The 23256-nt window shown below is 34.1% G+C and overlaps 1 protein-coding gene across 1 annotated transcript in view; it reads right to left on the reverse strand.

Annotated features, from left to right (window-relative positions):
- irx1b (iroquois homeobox 1b) overlaps positions 1-20857 on the reverse strand; it is a 43345-nt gene extending 22488 nt beyond the window's left edge. Inside the window, exons 1-4 of the mRNA XM_061982401.2 lie at positions 20345-20857; positions 19977-20222; positions 16492-17227; positions 16359-16419 (exon numbers count right to left, since the gene is read on the reverse strand). Coding sequence (XP_061838385.2) covers positions 16359-16419; positions 16492-17227; positions 19977-20222; positions 20345-20584 — 1283 coding nt within the window. The 5' untranslated portion in view covers positions 20585-20857. The remainder of the gene's footprint in view (positions 1-16358; positions 16420-16491; positions 17228-19976; positions 20223-20344) is intronic.
- Between the last annotated feature and the right edge of the window lie 2399 nt (positions 20858-23256).

The following is a 23256-nucleotide window of genomic DNA, read 5'->3' on the forward strand; positions in this document are numbered from 1 at the left end:
TCTCAGTACTTGCGTCGTTTGAATTACTGTGAAAACAACAATATTTGGACATAAACACAAATGTATTGTCAGAATGTGAAACGGTTAAATTTTTAAAAAGTGTGTCACTTGAATGCACCGCATTATTTGTCGAAAAACATGTAAATAGTTTGATCTAAAGTATTGTGATTAATAGAGTTGTGATTAATCACGATTAATCGTAGTACTTGCATGATTTAAATGGACTTAAAAAAACAATATTCTGACCCAAATTTAAAGTGTGTAACATAAATACACAATATTATTTGTCACAAAACATGCATTTGTATCTAAACTATTGTGATTAATTACATTGTAATTAATCACAATTAATTGCAGTACTTGCGTCATTTTAATTACTGTGAAAACAGCAATATTTTGACAAACACAAATGTATTGTCCAAATGTGAAACGTGAATTTTTTTTTTAAGTGTGTTACTTGAATGCACCACATTATTTGTCGCAAAACATGTAAACAGTTTGATCTAAAGTATTGTGATTAATTGAGTTGTGATTAATCACGATTAATCGTAGTACTTGCATGATTTAAATGAACTTAAACAATATTTAGACCCAAATTTAAAGTGTGTTTCTTAAATGCACAATATTATTTGTTGCAAATATGCAAACAGTCGTATCTAAACTATTATGATTAATTAAATTGTGATTAATCACAATTAATCGCAGTACTTGTGTCATTTTAATTACCGTGAAAAAAACCAACAACATTTGGACATAAACACAAATGTATTGTCCGAATGTGTCACTTGAATGCACCACATTAGTTGTCACAAAACATGTCAACAGTTTGATCCAAAGTATTGTGATTAATTGAGTTGTGATCAATCACGATTAATCGTAGTACTTGCATGATTTAAATGAACTTAAAAAACAATATTTTGACCCAAATTTAAAGTGTGTTACTTAAATGCACAATATTATTTGTCACAAAACATGCATTTGTATCTAAACTATTGTGATTAATTACATTGTAATTAATCACAATTAATCGCAGTACTTGCGTCATTTTAATTACTGTGAAAACAATATTTTGACATAAACACAAATGTATTGTCCAAATGTGAAACGGGATTTTTTTTTAAAGTGTGTTACTTGAAGGCACCGCATTATTTGTCGCAAAACATGTCAACAGTTTTATCTAAAGTATTGTGATTAATTGAGTTGTGATTAATCACGATTAATCGTAGTACTTGCATGATTTAAATGAACTTAAACAATATTTTGACCCAATTTTAAAGTGTGTTTCTTAAATGCACAATATTTGTTGTTGCAAATATGCAAACAGTCGTATCTAAACTATTATGATTAATTAAATTGTGATTAATCACAATTAATCGCAGTACTTGTGTCATTTTAATTACCGTGAAAAAAACCAACAACATTTGGACATAAACACAAATGTATTGTCCGAATGTGTCACTTGAATGCACCACATTAGTTGTCACAAAACATGTCAACAGTTTGATCCAAAGTATCGTGATTAATTGAGTTGTGATCAATCACGATTAATCGTAGTACTTGCATGATTTAAATGAACTTAAAAAACAATATTTTCACCCAAATTTCAAGTGTGTTACTTAAATGCACAATATTATTTGTCACAAAACATGCATTTGTATCTAAACTATTGTGATTAATTACATTGTAATTAATCGCAGTACTTGCGTCCTTTTGATTACTGTGAAAACAACAATATTTTGACATAAACACAAATGTATTGTCCAAATGTGAAACGGGAATTTTTTTTTAAAGTGTGTTACTTGAATGCACCGCATTATTTGTCGCAAAACATGTAAACAGTTTGATCTAAAGTATTGTGATTAATTGAGTTGTGATTAATCACAATTAATCGTAGTACTTGCATGATTTAAATGAACTTAAACAATATTTAGACCCAAATTTAAATTGTGTTTCTTAAATGCACAATATTATTTGTTGCAAATATGCAAACAGTTGTATCTAAACTATTATGATTAATTAAATTGTGATTAATCACAATTTATCTCAGTACTTGCGTCATTTTGATTACTGTGAAAACAGCAATATTTTGACATAAACACAAATGTGTTGTCCAAATGTGAAACGGGAATTTTTTTTTAAAGTGTGTTACTTGAATGCACCACATTATTTGTCGCAAAACATGTAAACAGTTTGATCTAAAGTATTGTGATTAATTGAGTTGTGATTAATCACGATTAATCGTAGTACTTGCATGATTTAAATGAACTTAAACAATATTTAGACCCAAATTTAAAGTGTGTTTCTTAAATGCACAATATTATTTGTTGCAAATATGCAAACAGTCGTATCTAAACTATTATGATTAATTAAATTGTGATTAATCACAATTAATCGCAGTACTTGTGTCATTTTAATTACCGTGAAAAAAACAACAACATTTGGACATAAACACAAATGTATTGTCCGAATGTGTCACTTGAATGCACCACATTAGTTGTCACAAAACATGTCAACAGTTTGATCCAAAGTATTGTGATTAATTGAGTTGTGATCAATCACGATTAATCGTAGTACTTGCATGATTTAAATGAACTTAAAAAACTATATTTTGACCCAAATTTCAAGTGTGTTACTTAAATGCACAATATTATTTGTCACAAAACATGCATTTGTATCTAAACTATTATGATTAATTACATTGTAATTAATCGCAGTACTTGCGTCATTTTAATTACTGTGAAAACAACAATATTTTGACATAAACACAAATGTATTGTCCAAATGTGAAACGGGAAATTTTTAAAAGTGTGTTACTTGAATGCACCACATTATTTGTCGCAAAACATGTAAACAGTTTGATCTAAAGTATTGTGATTAATTGAGTTGTGATTAATCACGATTAATCGTAGTACTTGCATGATTTAAATGAACTTAAACAATATTTTGACCCAAATTTAAAGTGTGTTTCTTAAATGCACAATATTATTTGTTGCAAATATGCAAACAGTCGTATCTAAACTATTATGATTAATTAAATTGTGATTAATCACAATTAATCGCAGTACTTGTCATTTTAATTACCGTGGAAAAAAAACAACAACATTTGGACATAAACACAAATGTATTATCCGAATGTGTCACTTGAATGCACCATATTAGTTGTCACAAAACATGTCAACAGTTTGATCCAAAGTATTGTGATTAATTGAGTTGTGATCAATCACGATTAATCGTAGTACTTGCATGATTTAAATGAACTTAAAAAACTATATTTTGACCCAAATTTCAAGTGTGTTACTTAAATGCACAATATTATTTGTCACAAAACATGCATTTGTATCTAAACTATTGTGATTTATTACATTTAATTAATCACAATTAATCGCAGTACTTGCGTCATTTTAATTACTGTGAAAACAACAATATTTTGACATAAACACAAATGTATTTTCCAAATGTGAAACGGGAATTTTTTTTTAAGTGTGTTACTTGAATGCACCACATTTGTCGCAAAACATGTAAACAGTTTGATCTAAAGTATTGTGATTAATTGAGTTGTGATTAATCACGATTAATCGTAGTACTTGCATGATTTAAATGAACTTAAACAATATTTTGATCCAAATTTAAAGTGTGTTTCTTAAATGCACAATATTATTTGTTGCAAATATGCAAACAGTTGTATCTAAACTATTTTGATTAATTAAATTGTGATTAATCACAATTTATCTCAGTACTTGCGTCATTTTGATTACTGTGAAAACAACAATATTTTGACATAAACACAAATGTATTGTCCAAATGTGAAACGGGAATTTTTTTTAAGTGTGTTACTTGAATGCACCACATTATTTGTCGCAAAACATGTAAACAGTTTGATCTAAAGTATTGTGATTCATTGAGTTGTGATTAATCACGATTAATCGTAGTACTTGCATGATTTAAATGAACTTAAACAATATTTTGACCCAAATTTAAAGTGTGTTTCTTAAATGCACAATATTATTTGTTGCAAATATGCAAACAGTTGTATCTAAACTATTATGATTAATTAAATTGTGATTAATCACAATTTATCTCAGTACTTGCGTCATTTTGATTACTGTGAAAACAGCAATATTTTGACATAAACACAAACGTATTGTCCAAATGTGAAACGGGAATTTTTTTTTAAAGTGTGTTACTTGAATGCACCACATTATTTGTCGCAAAACATGTAAACAGTTTGATCCAAAGTATTGTGATTAATTGAGTTGTGATTAATCACGATTAATCGTAGTACTTGCATGATTTAAATGAACTTAAACAATATTTAGACCCAAATTTAAAGTGTGTTTCTTAAATGCACAATATTATTTGTTGCAAATATGCAAACAGTCGTATCTAAACTATTATGATTAATTAAATTGTGATTAATCACAATTAATCGCAGTACTTGTGTCATTTTAATTACCGTGAAAAAAACAACAACATTTGGACATAAACACAAATGTATTGTCCGAATGTGTCACTTGAATGCACCACATTAGTTGTCACAAAACATGTCAACAGTTTGATCCAAAGTATTGTGATTAATTGAGTTGTGATCAATCACGATTAATCGTAGTACTTGCATGATTTAAATGAACTTAAAAAACTATATTTTGACCCAAATCTCAAGTGTGTTACTTAAATGCACAATATTATTTGTCGCAAAACATGCATTTGTATCTAAACTATTGTGATTAATTACATTGTAATTAATCACAATTAATCGCAGTACTTGCGTCATTTTAATTACTGTGAAAACAGCAATATTTTGACATAAACACAAATGTATTGTCCAAATGTGAAACGGGAATTTTTTTTAAAAGTGTGTTACTTGAATGCACCACATTATTTGTCGCAAAACATGTAAACAGTTTGATCTAAAGTATTGTGATTAATTGAGTTGTGATTAATAAGGATTAATCGTAGTACTTGCATGATTTAAATAAACTTAAACAATATTTAGACCCAAATTTAAAGTGTGTTTCTTAAATGCACAATATTATTTGTTGCAAATATGCAAACAGTTGTATCTAAACTATTGTGATTAATTAAATTGTGATTATTCACAATTAATCTCAGTACTTGCGTCGTTTGAATTACTGTGAAAACAACAATATTTGGACATAAACACAAATGTATTGTCAGAATGTGAAACGGTTAAATTTTTAAAAAGTGTGTCACTTGAATGCACCGCATTATTTGTCGAAAAACATGTAAATAGTTTGATCTAAAGTATTGTGATTAATAGAGTTGTGATTAATCACGATTAATCGTAGTACTTGCATGATTTAAATGGACTTAAAAAAACAATATTCTGACCCAAATTTAAAGTGTGTAACATAAATACACAATATTATTTGTCACAAAACATGCATTTGTATCTAAACTATTGTGATTAATTACATTGTAATTAATCACAATTAATTGCAGTACTTGCGTCATTTTAATTACTGTGAAAACAGCAATATTTTGACAAACACAAATGTATTGTCCAAATGTGAAACGTGAATTTTTTTTTTAAGTGTGTTACTTGAATGCACCACATTATTTGTCGCAAAACATGTAAACAGTTTGATCTAAAGTATTGTGATTAATTGAGTTGTGATTAATCACGATTAATCGTAGTACTTGCATGATTTAAATGAACTTAAACAATATTTAGACCCAAATTTAAAGTGTGTTTCTTAAATGCACAATATTATTTGTTGCAAATATGCAAACAGTCGTATCTAAACTATTATGATTAATTAAATTGTGATTAATCACAATTAATCGCAGTACTTGTGTCATTTTAATTACCGTGAAAAAAACCAACAACATTTGGACATAAACACAAATGTATTGTCCGAATGTGTCACTTGAATGCACCACATTAGTTGTCACAAAACATGTCAACAGTTTGATCCAAAGTATTGTGATTAATTGAGTTGTGATCAATCACGATTAATCGTAGTACTTGCATGATTTAAATGAACTTAAAAAACAATATTTTGACCCAAATTTAAAGTGTGTTACTTAAATGCACAATATTATTTGTCACAAAACATGCATTTGTATCTAAACTATTGTGATTAATTACATTGTAATTAATCACAATTAATCGCAGTACTTGCGTCATTTTAATTACTGTGAAAACAATATTTTGACATAAACACAAATGTATTGTCCAAATGTGAAACGGGATTTTTTTTTAAAGTGTGTTACTTGAAGGCACCGCATTATTTGTCGCAAAACATGTCAACAGTTTTATCTAAAGTATTGTGATTAATTGAGTTGTGATTAATCACGATTAATCGTAGTACTTGCATGATTTAAATGAACTTAAACAATATTTTGACCCAATTTTAAAGTGTGTTTCTTAAATGCACAATATTTGTTGTTGCAAATATGCAAACAGTCGTATCTAAACTATTATGATTAATTAAATTGTGATTAATCACAATTAATCGCAGTACTTGTGTCATTTTAATTACCGTGAAAAAAACCAACAACATTTGGACATAAACACAAATGTATTGTCCGAATGTGTCACTTGAATGCACCACATTAGTTGTCACAAAACATGTCAACAGTTTGATCCAAAGTATTGTGATTAATTGAGTTGTGATCAATCACGATTAATCGTAGTACTTGCATGATTTAAATGAACTTAAAAAACAATATTTTGACCCAAATTTCAAGTGTGTTACTTAAATGCACAATATTATTTGTCGCAAAACATGCATTTGTATCTAAACTATTGTGATTAATTACATTGTAATTAATCACAATTAATCGCAGTACTTGCGTCATTTTAATTACTGTGAAAACAGCAATATTTTGACATAAACACAAATGTATTGTCCAAATGTGAAACGGGAATTTTTTTTTAAGTGTGTCACTTGAATGCACCACATTTGTCGCAAAACATGTAAACAGTTTGATCTAAAGTATTGTGATTAATTGAGTTGTGATTAATCACGATTAATCGTAGTACTTGCATGATTTAAATGAACTTAAACAATATTTAGACCCAAATTTAAAGTGTGTTTCTTAAATGCACAATATTATTTGTTGCAAATATGCAAACAGTCGTATCTAAACTATTATGATTAATTAAATTGTGATTAATCACAATTAATCTCAGTACTTGTGTCATTTTAATTACCGTGAAAAAAACAACAACATTTGGACATAAACACAAATGTATTGTCCGAATGTGTCACTTGAATGCACCACATTAGTTGTCACAAAACATGTCAACAGTTTGATCTAAAGTATTGTGATTCATTGAGTTGTGATCAATCACGATTAATTGTAGTACTTGCATGATTTAAATGAACTTAAAAAACAATATTTTGACCCAAATTTCAAGTGTGTTACTTAAATGCACAATATTATTTGTCACAAAACATGCATTTGTATCTAAACTATTGTGATTAATTACATTGTAATTAATCACAATTAATTGCAGTACTTGCGTAATTTTAATTACTGTGAAAACAACAATATTTTGACATAAACACAAATGTATTGTCCAAATGTGAAACGGGATTTTTTTTAAAAAGTGTGTTACTTGAATGCACCACATTATTTGTCGCAAAACATGTAAACAGTTTGATCTAAAATATTGTGATTAATTGAGTTGTGATTAATCACGATTAATCGTAGTACTTGCATGATTTAAATGAACTTAAACAATATTTAGACCCAAATTTAAAGTGTGTTTCTTAAATGCACAATATTATTTGTTGCGAATATGCAAACAGTCGTATCTAAACTATTATGATTAATTAAATTGTGATTAATCACAATTAATCGCAGTACTTGTGTCATTTTAATTACCGTGAAAAAAACCAACAACATTTGGACATAAACACAAATGTATTGTCCGAATGTGTCACTTGAATGCACCACATTAGTTGTCACAAAACATGTCAACAGTTTGATCTAAAGTATTGTGATTAATTGAGTTGTGATTAATCACGATTAATCGTAGTACTTGCATGATTTAAATGAACTTAAACAATATTTAGACCCAAATTTAAAGTGTGTTTCTTAAATGCACAACATAATTTGTTGCAAATATGCAAACAGTTGTATCTAAACTATTATGATTAATTAAATTGTGATTAATCACAATTTATCTCAGTACTTGCGTCATTTTGATTACTGTGAAAACAACAATATTTTGACATAAACACAAATGTATTGTCCAAATGTGAAACGGGATTTTTTTTTTAAAGTGTGTTACTTGAATGCACCGCATTATTTGTCGCAAAACATGTAAACAGATTGATCTAAAGTATTGTGATTAATCACGATTAATCGTAGTACTTGCATGATTTAAATGAACTTAAACAATATTTTGACCCAAATTTAAAGTGTGTTTCTTAAATGCACAATATAATTTGTTGCAAATATGCAAACAGTTGTATCTAAACTATTATGATTAATTAAATTGTGATTAATCACAATTTATCTCAGTACTTGCGTCATTTTGATTACTGTGAAAACAACAATATTTGGACATAAACACAAATGTATTGTCCAAATGTGAAACGGGATTTTTTTTTTAAAGTGTGTTACTTGAATGCACCGCATTATTTGTCGCAAAACATGTAAACAGATTGATCTAAAGTATTGTGATTAATCACGATTAATCGTAGTACTTGCATGATTTAAATGAACTTAAACAATATTTTGACCCAAATTTAAAGTGTTTCTTAAATGCACAATATTATTTGTTGCAAATATGCAAACAGTTGTATCTAAACTATTTTGATTAATTAAATTGTGATTAATCACAATTTATCTCAGTACTTGCGTCGTTTGAATTACTGTGAAAACAACAATATTTGGACATAAACACAAATGTATTGTCCGAATGTGAAACGGTTAAATTTTTAAAAAGTGTGTCACTTGAATTCACCACATTTGTCGCAAAACATGTCAACAGTTTGATCCAAAGTATTGTGGTTAATTGAGTTGTGATTAATCACGATTAATCATAGTACTTGCATGATTTAAATGAACTTAAAAAAACTATATTTTGAACCAAATTTAAAGTGTGTTACTTAAATGCACAATATTATTTGTCGCAATATGTGCAAACAGTTGTATCTAAACTATTGTGATTAATTACATTGTGATTAATCTTACTGCTTGCATGATTTAAATTAACTTGACAAAAACTATATTTTGACAAATGCAATTTTGTTGTCAGTGTGTGTGACAAACATTGGTACTTTAACTTAACTTAAGAATGTCAAACAGGAACCTGTTTAAAGTGTGTTTCTTGAACGCACCACATTATTTGTCACAAAACATGTAACCAGTTTAATCTAAAGTATTGCGATTAATTGAGTTGTGATTAATTACGATTAATCATAGTACTTGCATAATTTAAATGAATAAAAAAAAAAATATTTTGACCCAAATGTAAATTTGTCAGAATGTCAAAAGGGACGTTTTTAAAGTGTTACTTAAATGCACAATATTATTTGTCGCAAAACCTGCAAACAACAATTGTGATTAATTAAATTGTGATTAATTGTACTACTTGCATGATTTAAATTAACTTGAAAAAAAACTATATTTATGTCAGAATGTCAAACAGGGACATGTTTTAAGTGTTCCCTGAATGCACCACATGTATTTGTTCAAGCCTGCGAACAGTTTTATCAAAAGTATTGTGATTATTTGAATTGCGATTAATCACGATTAATGGTAGTGTTTGCCCAGTTCAAACTAACTAAAAAAAACAACAATATCTTTACATTAATACAATTTTATTGTCAGAATGTCAAACAGGAACGTTTTTTAAAGTGTGTTACTTGAATGCACCATATTATTTGTTCGAAACTTGCAAACAGTTTCATCAAACGTGTTGTGATTATTTCAATTGTGATTAATCACGATTAAACGTAGTACATGCATAATTTAAATCAACTTTAAAAAAAGTTTACACAAATGCAATTTTCTTGTCGAAATGTCAAACTGGAACATTTTTTTTAAGTGTTATTTGAGTTTGCGACATGTATTTGTTCAAAACGTGCAAACAGTTGTATCAAAAGTATCGTGAGTATTTGAATTATGATTAATTTAATTTAAATGAACCCAAAAAACAACAATATTTTGAAAACAATTAAATTTTATTGTCAGAATGTCAAACTGGAATGTTTTTGTTGTTACTTGAATGCACAATATTATTTGTTCAAAAACTTATATTGTGATTATTTCAATTGTGATTAACCACAATTAATCGTGGTACTTGTCTAATTTAAATTAACTTAAAAAACAACAACAATATTTTGACCCAAATGCTATTGTATTGGCAAATGTCAAACAAGAACGTTTTTAGTGTTATTTGAATGCACAATATTATTTGTTCAAATCTTAGTTTAGTCAAAAGTATTGCTTATTTGAATTGTGATTAATCACGATTAATCGTAGTACATGCATGATTTAAATCAACTTTAAAAAAAGGTTTACACAAATGCGATGTTATTGTCGAAATGTCAAACTGGAACTTTTTTTTAAGTGTGTTATTTTAGTGCACGACATGTATTTGTTCAAAACTTGCAAACAGTTGTATCAAAAGTATCGTGAGTATTTGAATTATGATTAATTTAATTTAAATGAACCCAAAAAATAATATTTTAAAAACAATTTAATTGTATTGTCAGAATGTCAAACTGAAATGTTTTTGTTACTTGAATGCACAATATTATTTGTTCAAAACTTGTATTGTGATTATTTCAATTGTGATTAATCACAATTAATCGTGGTACTTGCCTAATTTAAATTAACTTAAAAAAAAAAAACAATATTTTAACACAAATGCAATTTTATTGTCAAATGTCAAACAAGAACGTTTTTAAAATGTGTTATTTGAATGCACAATATTATTTGTTGCAATCTTAGTTTAGTCAAAAGTATTGCTTATTTGAATTGTGTTAATCACGATTAATCGTAGTACATGCATAATTTAAATCAACTTTAAAAAAAAGTTTACACAAATGCGATGTTATTGTCGATAATGTCAAACTGGAACTTTTTTTTAAGTGTGTTATTTTAGTGCACGACATGTATTAGTTCAAAACTTGCAAACAGTTGTATCAAAAGTATCGTGAGTATTTCAATTATGATTAATTTAATTTAAATGAACCCAAAAAATAATATTTTGAAAACAATTTAATTTTATTGTCAGAATGTCAAACTGGAATGTTTTTGTTACTTGAATGCACAATATTATTTGTTCAAAAACTTGTATTGTGATTATTTCAATTGTGATTAATCACAATTAACTTAACTTAAAAAAACAAACAATATTTTAACACAAATGCAATTTTATTGTCAAATAAGAACGTTTTTAAAGTGTGTTATTTCAATGCACAATATTATTTGTTGCAATCTTAGTTTAGTCAAAAGTATTGCTTATTTGAATTGGGATTAATCACAATTAGTTGTAGTACATGCATAAATTAAATTAACATGCATAAAATGAATGAACTTAAAACACATTTTCACACAAAGGAATATTTTTTGTCAGAATATCAAACATTTGTTTAAAGTGTTATTTGAATGCACAACATGTATTTGTTCAAAACACATGAACAGTCTTATCAAAAGTATTGTGATGATTTGAATTGTGATTAATCGTAGTACTTGCGTAATTTAAACTATCTTAAAAATAACAATATTTTGACATAAATGCTATTTTATTGTCAGAATGTCAAACAAAGACGTTTATTAAAATGTTATTTGAATGCCAACAGTTTTATCAAAAGTATTGTGATTAATTGAACTGTGATTAATCACGATTAATCATACTACTTGCATGAGATAAATTAGCATTTAAAAAAAACAAAAACATTTTGACAGACTTAATTTTATTATCAGAATGTCAAACAAGGACGTTTATTAAAGTGTTATTTGAATGTATGACATGATTTGCTCAAAACATGCCAACAGTTTTATCAAATGTATTGTGATTAATCACGATTAATTGTACTTGCATCATTTAAATTAACTTAAAAAAACAACTATTTTAACACAAATGCAATTTTATTGTGGCAATGTCAAAGTGCACTTGAATGAATGACATGATTTGTACAAAACCTGCTAACAGTTGTATGATGATTATTTGTATTAATATTATTATTACAGTATTTTCAAGCGACATTTGCCACAGAGCACACAATCAATTGCCTATTAATTAATTCCCAGCCCCTTCCTGCTCTGTCACTGATTCGTATATAATGGCAAATATCCCTTCACGTGGCGCGTACGTCGGCGCTGGTCTTAAAAGATGAGTTCAAACCCCGGTCGGACCTAAACCAGAGAGTTTTGCACGCTGTAAAAAAATAAATAAAATAAAAACAACTAGATTTTACAGTAAAAACTAGAAAAGTGGCAGCTCAATTGCTAGAATGTTACTGTAAAATAAGTGGTAGTGTGTTTCCATTTACAGTAATGCATTGTAACAACAACAACCGTACATATTATGGTGAACAACGACCAGGCTAGAATGTTACCGTAATTGTGCTATTATTTTTTGTTTTACAGTAATTCGCTGTAAAAACAACTGGGGGCAAAAAACTGGCAGCGTACCAAGTTGAAAAGAAAAATAAAGCAAGTAATTAATAGGAAATTGTAGGGACAAGAGAACAAAAATAAATTAAAAATGTGGCCCCGAGTCAAGGGTTAGGGTTAACTAACCCTAACCCTAACCCTTGTATCCCAGGGGTCCTCAAACTACGACCCGCGGGCCCCCCAGTGTCCTGAGTTGGAAAGACAAATAAAGTGAGTTATTTAAAAATTTTTGGAAATTGTTGGGACAAGACGGCAAAAAAAAAAAAAAAAAAAGCCGTTTTGGGACCCCTGATTTATCCAAACAAGTCCTGTTTTAATAGTTTCTCCACCTGTGTGTGTGTGTGTGTGTGAGTGCCATCCTGGTAATAAAGTAAATCAATTAAAACAAATAAAGTGAATAATTAAAAAAATTTGGAAATGGTAGGGACAAGACAACAAAAATAACAAAAATTAAAATGTGGCGCCCTGAGTCAAGTTTCTGGACCCCTGATTTATCCAAACAAGTCCTGTTTTAATAGTTTCTCCACCTGTGTGTGTGTGTGTGAGTGTCATCCTGGTAATAAAGTAAATCAATTAAAACAAATAAAGTGAGTAATTAAAAAAATGTGGAAATGGTAGGGACAAGACAACAAAAATTAAAATGTGGCGCCCTGAGTCAAGTTTCTGGACCCCTGATTTATCCAAACAAGTCCTGTTTTAATAGTTTCTCCACCTGTGTGTGTGTGAGTGTCATCCTGGTAATAAAGTAAATCAATTAAAACAAATAAAGTGAATAATTAAAAAAATTTGGAAATGGTAGGGACAAGACAACAAAAATAACAAAAATTTAAATGTGGCGCCCTGAGTCAAGTTTCTGGACCCCTGATTTATCCAAACAAGTCCTGTTTTAATAGTTTCTCCACCTGTGTGTGTGTGTGAGTGTCAACCTGGTAATAAAGTAAATCAATTAAAACAAATAAAGTGAATAATTAAAAATTTTTGGAAATGGTAGGGACAAGACAACAAAAATAACAAAAATTAAAATGTGGTGCCCTGAGTCAAGTTTCTGGACCCCTGATTTATCCAAGCAAGTCCTGTTTTAATAGTTTCTCTACCTGTGTGTGTGTGAGTGTCATCCTGGTAATAAAGTAAATCAATTAAAACAAATAAAGTGAATAATTAAAAAAATGTGGAAATGGTAGGGATAAGACAACAAAAATAACAAAAATTAAAATGTGGCGCCCTGAGTCAAGTTTCTGGACCCCTGATTTATCCAAACAAGTCCTGTTTTAATAGTTTCTCCACCTGTGTGTGTGTGTGAGTGTCATCCTGGTAATAAAGTAAATCAACTAAAACAAATAAAGTGAATAATTAAAAAAATGTGGAAATGGTAGGGACAAGACAACAAAAATAACAAAAATTAAAATGTGGTGCCCTGAGTCAGGTTTCTGGACCCCTGATTTATCCAAACAAGTCCTGTTTTAATAGTTTCTCCACCTGTGTGTGTGTGAGTGTCATCCTGGTAATAAAGTAAATCAATTAAAACAAATAAAGTGAATAATTAAAACAATTTGGAAATGGTGCTAGAATATCACTGTAAAATAAGTGGTAGTGTGTTTCCATTTACAGTAATGCATTGTAACAACAACAACCGTACATATTATGGTGAACAACGACCAGGCTAGAATGTTACCGTAATTGTGCTATTATTTTTTGTTTTACAGTAATTCGCTGTTAAAACAACTGGGGGCAAAAAAACTGGCAGCGTACCAAGTTGAAAAGAAAAATAAAGCAAGTAATTTAAAACATTTGGAAATTGTAGGGACGAGAACAACAAAAAAAATGTGGCCCCTGAGTCAAGGGTTAGAGTTAACTAACCCTAACCCTAACACTTGTATCACAGGGGTCCTCAAACTACGACCCGTGGGCCCCACCAGCAGGGCCGGCCCGTGGCATAGGCCGTATAGGCAAATGCTAAGGGCGCCGTCCATCAGGGGGCGCCACGCCAGTGCCACAAATGTTGGAGAAAAAAAAAAAAAAAAAAAAAAAAAAAAAAAAAAGTTGGTACTATTATTTCTAAATACAAAAAATAATCCCACGTTAATTAAAATGCAAAGTAAAGCCTATTTAATAGAAATATTATTTGTTACAACATTACGCCCCCCCCCCCCCTTCCCGTATCATGACTCTTTTTGGACGTCACCACATCAAAAAATCAACACAAGATGTCAAAACGGCCAAAACTGTCAGGTGCCCAGGGAAGAAAAAAGAGAAAAGAAGAGGAGTAGAAACGAGAAAAGACAGAGTTAGCAGGTAGGTAACGTTAGCCTACATGAAATTATTTGTCTGTTACAGAATGTGATAGTAACCTGGCTTTTTAGCATTAAGCTAATGTTACATGATTCGGCAATTGCTAATCAATAAATAGCTAGTTCTGTTTTAACGTCGGGTTAATATTGTGGAGGGGGCTAAATTGTTATGGAAAATAATAATGTAACGTTAGGTAATTACAGTACTCCCACCTTACATTCCTCAGGGACATTTGTATTAGATCTTTTAAGCAGGTGTTTTTTGTTTACATTGTTATTGCCTTCTGGTTAGCTAATGTTTGCCCTGCAGGTAATAGTCACTTTTCCACCCCTTTATATATTAGGTATAGTTGTAAGTAAAAAAAAAAAAAGGTCAAAGACAAAGTTATTCGGTTTCTTGTGAGTATATACACTTCACTGCCGATGTGGGGGGGGGGGCGCCACCTAAAATCTTGCCTAGGGCGCCAGATTGGTTAGGGCCGGGCCTTGCCCACCAGTGTCCCGAATTGAAAAGACAAATAAAATGAGTCATTTAAAAAAATGTGGAAATTGTAAGGACAAGACGACAAAAATAAGAAAAATAAAAAATGTGGCTCCTGCAGTTTTGGGACCCCTGATTTATCCAAACAAGTCCTGTTTTAATAGTTTCTCCACCTGTGTGAGTGTCATCCTGGTAATAAAGTAAAAACAAATAAAGTGAGTAATTTAAAAAAATGTGGAAATGGTAGGGACAAGACAACAAAAATAAAACAAATTAAAATGTGGCGCCCTGAGTCAAGTTTCTGGACCCCTGATTTATCCAAACAAGTCCTGTTTTAATAGTTTCTCCACCTGTGTGAGTGTCATCCTGGTAATAAAGTAAAAACAAATAAAGTGAGTAATTAAAAAAATGTGGAAATGGTAGGGACAAGACAACAAAAATAACAAAAATTAAAATGTGGCGCCCTGAGTCAAGTTTCTGGACCCCTGATTTATCCAAACAAGTCCTGTTTTAATACCCCCCAACTGTGAGGAAAAACTGGCAGCGACTGTGGTACCGTTTTTTTTTACTTGCCAGTATTGTGTAAAAAAAACAAACCCAAAAAAACAATTTTCCAGTAAAAGTTATTTCAACTGAGATGCCAGCTTTTGTTTTTCCTGTTAAATACAGATTTAATTTTACAGGCCAAATTTGTTTTTGGATATCAAATCAAATCAAATCAACTTTATTTATAATATTGCATGATTTTTTTTGTGCAAAATATGCATCAAAATAAATTCAAGTTTGATTAAAAAAAGTACAATAATTGTATTTTTTTTATAGGTGGGTGGGGCGGGGCTCCAAATACAGTTCTGCTTAGGGCCCCAATTTAGGGATAGGTGCGGCCCTGACCTTTACGCAACCATACTGCCTTTTCAAAACAAATATGATTCTTGCAATATGTTTGGTGATGAAGCAAGGAAGTGATAGGTATAAGAGGTTACCTGTCGGTGATGATCTGGAATGGAGACTTGAGAGAATCCGCTCTGTGGTCGCTGTCTTCATCTGGAAAGAAAAAAAGGTGGAATTGAAGTGTCGGTGCGAGTGTGCGCGGCGACGCGCGCGGTGTTCGCATACCGTCTCGTTTTGGGCTAAAGCTTCCGGACGAGTCCCCGTCCCCGTCGCTGTCGTCCTCCGTCCCCGACGCGCCGGTGGCGCGCCCGGGTCGCGCGGCGCAGGACGCGTGCGCGCCGCGGAAAGAAGGCACGACGTGTCCGCCCGGCGCGCCCCCGAGGAGCGACCTCATGTTCAAAAGCGAGTTGGCGTTGAGGAAGGCCGCGTTGGCCCAGTTGTGCAGTTTGCCGATCTGGCAGGTGTAAATCCCGTGGTGACCCGGGAGCAGCGCCGGGTGGTGCGCATGTGCGTGCAGGGCGGCTTTGTGCGCGCCGCTGTCCGGGGCCGCGGCGGTCTCCGCGAGGGACCAGATTTTGGGTTTGCTCTGCGGCGGTCTGCTCGGGGAGAGATCCGCGTCGAGTTTGACCACCGCAGGCTGGACTTTGCCGAGGGAAAGAGCCTCCACCCCGCGGAGGCCCTCCGCGGAAAGCGTCCTGGGGCTCCCCTCAGTCGAGGCCTCCCTGTCGGCCGCCTCCATCTCCGCCTTCCTGCAGCCTGCGCGCTCCTCCTCCGGCCGCTCGATGTCCACCGTCTCCAAGTCGATCTCCTCCTCCTCCTCCTCGTCGCTGCCGTTCTTGCCGTGCTCGTCCTCGTTGTCGCTGCTGAAGATGCGTCCGTCCCGGTCCTCCGCGCTGCGGCCCCACGTCACCTTGTTCTCCTTCTTCAGGCGCCGGCGCGCGTTGGCAAACCAGGTGGACACCTGGAGGAGGCCAAAAAAGAAGGCGATTTAAAATATGCTAATTCATTTTGATAAATCATCGAAATCGTGATTTGTATCCCAGGGGCCCTCAAACTACGACCCGCGGGCCCCATTAGCGTCCCGAGTTGAAAAGACAAATAAAGGGAGTAAAAAAAAAAAAAAAAAAAGAAGTGGGAATTGTAGGGACAAGAGAATAAAAAAAAAAAGTGGCCCCCCGAGTCAAAATGTTTCGGGGCCCCTGATTTATCCAAACAAGTCGTAAACCAGGTGGACACCTGAAGTAGGCCAAAAAAGAACGCGATTTAAAATATGCAAATTAATTTTGAATTATCATCGAAATCGTGATTTGTATTTAAGGGCCCTCAAACTACGACCCGCGGGCCCCACTAGCGTCCCGAGTTGAAAGGACAAATAAAGGGAGTAAATAAAAAAAAAAAGTGGGAATTGTAGGGACAAGAGAATAAAAAAAAAAAGTGGCCCCCCGAGTCAAAATGTTTCGGGACCCCTGATTTTTCCAAACAAGTCGCAAACCAGGTGGACACCTGGAGGAGGCCAAAAAAGAACGCGATTTAAAATATGCAAATTAATTTTGAATTATCATCGAAATCGTGATTTGTATCTCAGGGGCCCTCAAACTACGACCCGCGGGCCACACTAGCGTCCCGAGTTGAAAAGACAAATAAAGTGAGTAAATACATTTTTTTGTGGAAATTGTAGCGATCCCAAAAGGGACAAGCGGTAGGGAAATGAATGGATGGATGGATGGAAGAGAACAAAAATTTAAAAAATGTGGCCCCCAAGTCAAAAAGTTTCGGGACCCCTGATTTATCCAAACAAGTCGCAAACCAGGTGGACACCTGGAGGAGGCCAAAAAAGTACGCGATTTAAAATATGCAAATTAATTTTAAATTATTATCGAAATCGTGATTTTTATCCCAGGGGCCCTCAAACTACGACCCGCGGGCCACACTAGCGTCCCGAGTTGAAAAGACAAATAAAGTGAGTAAATACATTTTTTTGTGGAAATTGTAGGGACAAGAGATAGGCTCCAGCACCCCCCGCGATCCCAAAAGGGACAAGCGGTAGGGAAATGAATGGATGGATGGAAGAGAACAAAAATTTAAAAAAAATGTGGCCCCCAAGTCAAAAAGTTTCGGGACCCCTGATTTATCCAAACAAGTCGCAAAGCAGGTGGACACCTGGAGGAGGCCAAAAAAGAATTTGAAATATGCAAATTAATTTTGAATTATCATCGAAATCGTGATTTTTATCCCAGGGGCCCTCAAACTACGACCCGCAGGCCCCACCAGCGTCCCGAGTTGAAAAGAAAAAGTGCATATAAATTGTCTATTAATTAATTCCCAGCCCCTTCCTGCTCTGTCACTGATAAATGTATCATGGTAAATATCCCTTCAGGTGGTGCTGGTCTTAAAAGATGGTAGCTGTGGGTTCAACCCCCGGTCAGACCTAAACCACAAGGTTTTGCACACCGTAAAAAAATAAGAACTGTAGAGTTTACTGTAAGAAAAATAAAAATGGCAGCTCAGTAAAAGTGGTAGTGTTTTTTTTTCCATTTACAGTAATGCATTGTAATAACAACCGTACATTAATGGTGAACCACCACCAGGCTGGCATGTTACTGTAAACCTGGTACCATTTTTTTGTTTTACAGTAATTCGCTGTAAAAACAACTTGTTGAAAAGTTGAATAGAAAATAAAGACAAATAAAGTGAGTAATTAAAAAAAAAAAGAGGAAATTGTAGGGACAAGAGAACAAAATAAAAAAAAATGTGGCCCCCGAGTCAAGGGTTAGGGTTAACTAACTAACTTTAACTAACTTGTATCCCAGGGGTCCTCAAACTATGACTCGCGGGCCCCACCAGCGTCCCGTGTTGAAAAGACAAATAAAGTGAGTCATTTCAAAAAAAAATGTGGAAATTGTAGGGACAAAATAAAAATAATAATAAAAAAGTGGCCCCTGCAGTTTTGGAACCCCTGGTTTATCCAAACAAGTCCTGTTTTAATAGTTTCTCCACCTGTGTGGGTGTCATCCTGGTAATAAAGTAAATAAATAAAAACAAATAAAGTGAGTAATACAAAAATTTTTGGGAAATTGTAATGACAAGACAACAAAAATAAACAAATTAAAATGTGGCCCCTGAGTCAAGTTTCGGGACCCCTGATTTATCCAAACAAGTCCTGTTTTAATAGTTTCTCCACCTGTGTGGGTGTCATCCTGGTAATAAAGTAAATAAATAAAAACAAATAAAGTGAGTAATATAAAAAATGTGGAAATTGTAGTGACAAGACAACAAAAATAAACAAATTAAAATGTGGCCCCTGAGTCAAGTTTCAGGACCCCTGATTTATCCAAACAAGTCCTGTTTTAATAGTTTCTCCACCTGTGTGAGTGTCATTCTGGTAATAAAATAAATACAAATAAAGTGAGTAATTAAAATAATTTGGAAATTGTAGGGACAAGACAACAAAAATTTAAAAAAAAATGTGGCCCCCAGGTCAAGGTTCGGGACCCCTGATTTATCCAAACAAGTCCTGTTTTAACACTCCCCTCCCACCTGTGTGAGTGTCATCCTGGTAATAAAATAAATACAAATAAAGTGAGTAATTAAAATAATTTGGAAATTGTAGGGACAAGACAACAAAAATTTAAAAAAAAATGTGGCCCCCGGTTCAAGGTTCGGGACCCCTGATTTATCCAAACAAGTCCTGTTTTAACACTCCCCCCCACCTGTGTGAGTGTCATCCTGGTAATGATGGCCAGCATGATCTTCTCTCCCTTGGTGGGATAAGGGTTCTTCTGGTGCTCCTGCAGCCAGGCCTTCAGGGTGCTGGTGGTCTCCCGGGTGGCCGTCTTGGCCCTCGACGGGTCCCCGTAGGGATACTGTCCGTATGGGTAGAAGCTCTGCGCGGCGTGCACAGCAGGCAGGGAGGCCGGGTGGGCACCGGGGCTGTCCTTCAGCTCGTACTGGGAGCCCTGGAAGATATGGACAAAATTACAATTTAGTGCATATTTTATTGCGCTGCAGAAAAAAATGCAATAAACAAATGTTATTAACACCGATATTAAATTAAAGATGAAGCACAAAGTTGACTTACCATCTGGGAGATGAGAGCGAGGTCTGGAGCTCCGCTATACGGCAAAAAGGCACTATAGTTGGGGGCCGCCCACGGGCTCCCGTACATCCCCAGCATGGAGCCCACAGCAGCGGCTGCGGCCGACGAACTCACCCCGCTCTCGGCGCTTGCTTCCCGGCTCGAGGCCGGCCGTTCCCCGGCGTAAATCTCGTGGGAGGAGGCACTGAGGAACTGGGGGTACCCCAGCTGAGGGAAAGCCATGTCCGATAAATCTCTCTCAAAAGTCGGCAAGAGGAGGCGGTGGAGGGAAGAAAAAAAAAAAAGAAAAAAAGAAGGAATTCCAAAATAGAGAAAAATCACAAATGTGCGTGGATCACCAGAATCTTTGTGAGCGGGAAGTCAAGCTGCTAACGATCCCGGAGTCAAAGCCCCACTTTGGCACGTCGAGGGCGGAGTGATGCGCGCGTTTGGCCGCAGGATCTTTCTGGAAGTGGAGCTGAGTGAGTGATTGGCAACTACTTAAAGCTGCAAGCTCCTCCTATGCCCAGGGCAGGCGATTAGTGCATTGGCTAGCGCGGGTCGTGTGTGCTGCGTGCGCGCGCGCGCGCGTGCCCGTGCGTGTGACGTGTTTTCCAACAGTACACACAACATGAGGGGAGGAACCTATGAAGTGTGTTACATTTGCACGCTGTCACACACTGCTCATGTAGGCAGGTTCCCAGCTAGAGGGGACCCCCAATACTTTGGGTGTTGGCCCTCAATCACATCTCAAAATAGCTCTCCCAGGGACCAAACTAAGGGATTCTTATTTTCATCACACATATAAACACGTATAAAATATTATATTTGCATATTACTTACACATACAAAGTCTCAGAGACGTATGAGAAAGTATCCAGTAACAAACGTGTCCGCATCATGCAATTTACTGCATCAATTAAGATGTGTAAAAATAAAGTTTTTGTTTTTTTCATCACAAATCACACATGCCCGAACCTTGCAGGACTCAAACTCATGTCTCTTGTTACACAAGTGAGCACCACTAACCACTGGGAGTGGTCCGATCCGTGTTGATATCAGACCGATATCAGCGGAAAAAACATGTATCAGTTTGTCTCTAAAATGTAGGACATGTGCCACTTAACATCTAAATGTGCTCCAGTTACTTTTTTTCTTCTAATTTAGTCATTTACAAAAGGTAAACATGCTAGGCTACTAAGAGCTAGCAGCTACACAACAGCGAGCACACTATAGCACACAAGCTAGACATACGTAATAATCGTTGAACAATATTGCAGTGTCAAACAGCACATTTGTCAATATAAACAAGTATGAAATATTATATTTGCATATTACTTACACATACAAAGTCTCAGAGACGTATGAGAAAGTATCCAGTAACAAACGTGTCCGCATCATGCAATTTACTGCGTCATGAGCTTAAATTAGGGAAATGTGTCAAAATAAAGTTGTTTTTTTTCATCACAAATCACACATGCCCGAACCTTGCAGGACTCAAACTCATGTCTCTTGTTACACAAGTGAGCACCACTAACCACTGGGAGTGGCCCGATCCGTGTTGATATCGGACCGATATCAGCGGAAAAAACATGTATCAGTTTGTCTCTAAAATGTAGGACATGTGCCACTTAACATCTAAATGTGCTCCGGTTGCTTTTTTTCTTCTAATTTAGTCATTTACAAAAGGTAAACATGCTAGGCTACTAACGGCTAGCAGCTACACAACAGCGAGCACACTATAGCACACAAGCTAGACATACGTAATAATCGTTGAACAATATTGCAGTGTCAAACAGCACATTTGTCAATATAAACAAGTATGAAATATTATATTTGCATATTACTTACACATACAAAGTCTCCGAGACGTATGAGAAAGTATCGAGTAACAAACGTGTCCGCATCATGCAATTTATTGCATCATGAGCTTAAATTAAGATGTGTAAAAATTAAGTTGTTTTTTTTCATCACAAATCACACATGCCCGAACCTTTCAGGACTCAAACTCATGTCTCTTGTTACACAAGTGAGCACCACTAACCACTGGGAGTGGCCCGATCCGTGTTGATATCAGACCGATATCAGCGAAAAAACATGTATCAAGTTTGTCTCTAAAATGTAGGACATGTGCCACTTAACATCTAAATGTGCTCCGGTTACTTTTTTTCTTCTAATTTAGTCATTTACAAAAGGTAAACATGCTAGGCTACTAAGAGCTAGCAGCTACACAACAGCGAGCACACTATAGCACACAAGCTAGACATACGTAATAATCGTCGAACAATATTGCAGTGTCAAACAGCACATTTGTCAATATAAACAAGTATGAAATATTATATTTGCATATTACTTACACATACAAAGTCTCAGAGACGTATGAGAAAGTATCCAGTAGCAAACGTGTCCGCATCATGCAATTTATTGCATCATGAGCTTAAATTAAGATGTGTAAAAATGAAGTTGTTTTTTTTCATCACAAATCACACATGCCCGAACCTTGCAGGACTCAAACTCATGTCTCTTGTTACACAAGTGAGCATCACTAACCACTGGGAGTGGCCCGATCCGTGTTGATATCAGACCGATATCAGCGGAAAAAACATGTATCAGTTTGTCTCTAAAATGTAGGACATGTGCCACTTAACATCTAAATGTGCTCCGGTTACTTTTTTTCTTCTAATTTAGTCATTTACAAAAGGTAAACATGCTAGGCTACTAAGAGCTAGCAGCTACACAACAGCGAGCACACTATAGCACACAAGCTAGACATACGTAAGAATCGTTGAACAATATTGCAGTGTCAAACAGCACATTTGTCAATATAAACAAGTATGAAATATTATATTTGCACATTACTTACACATACAAAGTCTCCAAGACGTATGAGAAAGTATCCAGTAACAAACGTGTCC

This window comes from Nerophis lumbriciformis, linkage group LG21 (assembly GCF_033978685.3).
Source record: "Nerophis lumbriciformis linkage group LG21, RoL_Nlum_v2.1, whole genome shotgun sequence".
Lineage (NCBI taxonomy): Eukaryota > Metazoa > Chordata > Actinopteri > Syngnathiformes > Syngnathidae > Nerophis > Nerophis lumbriciformis.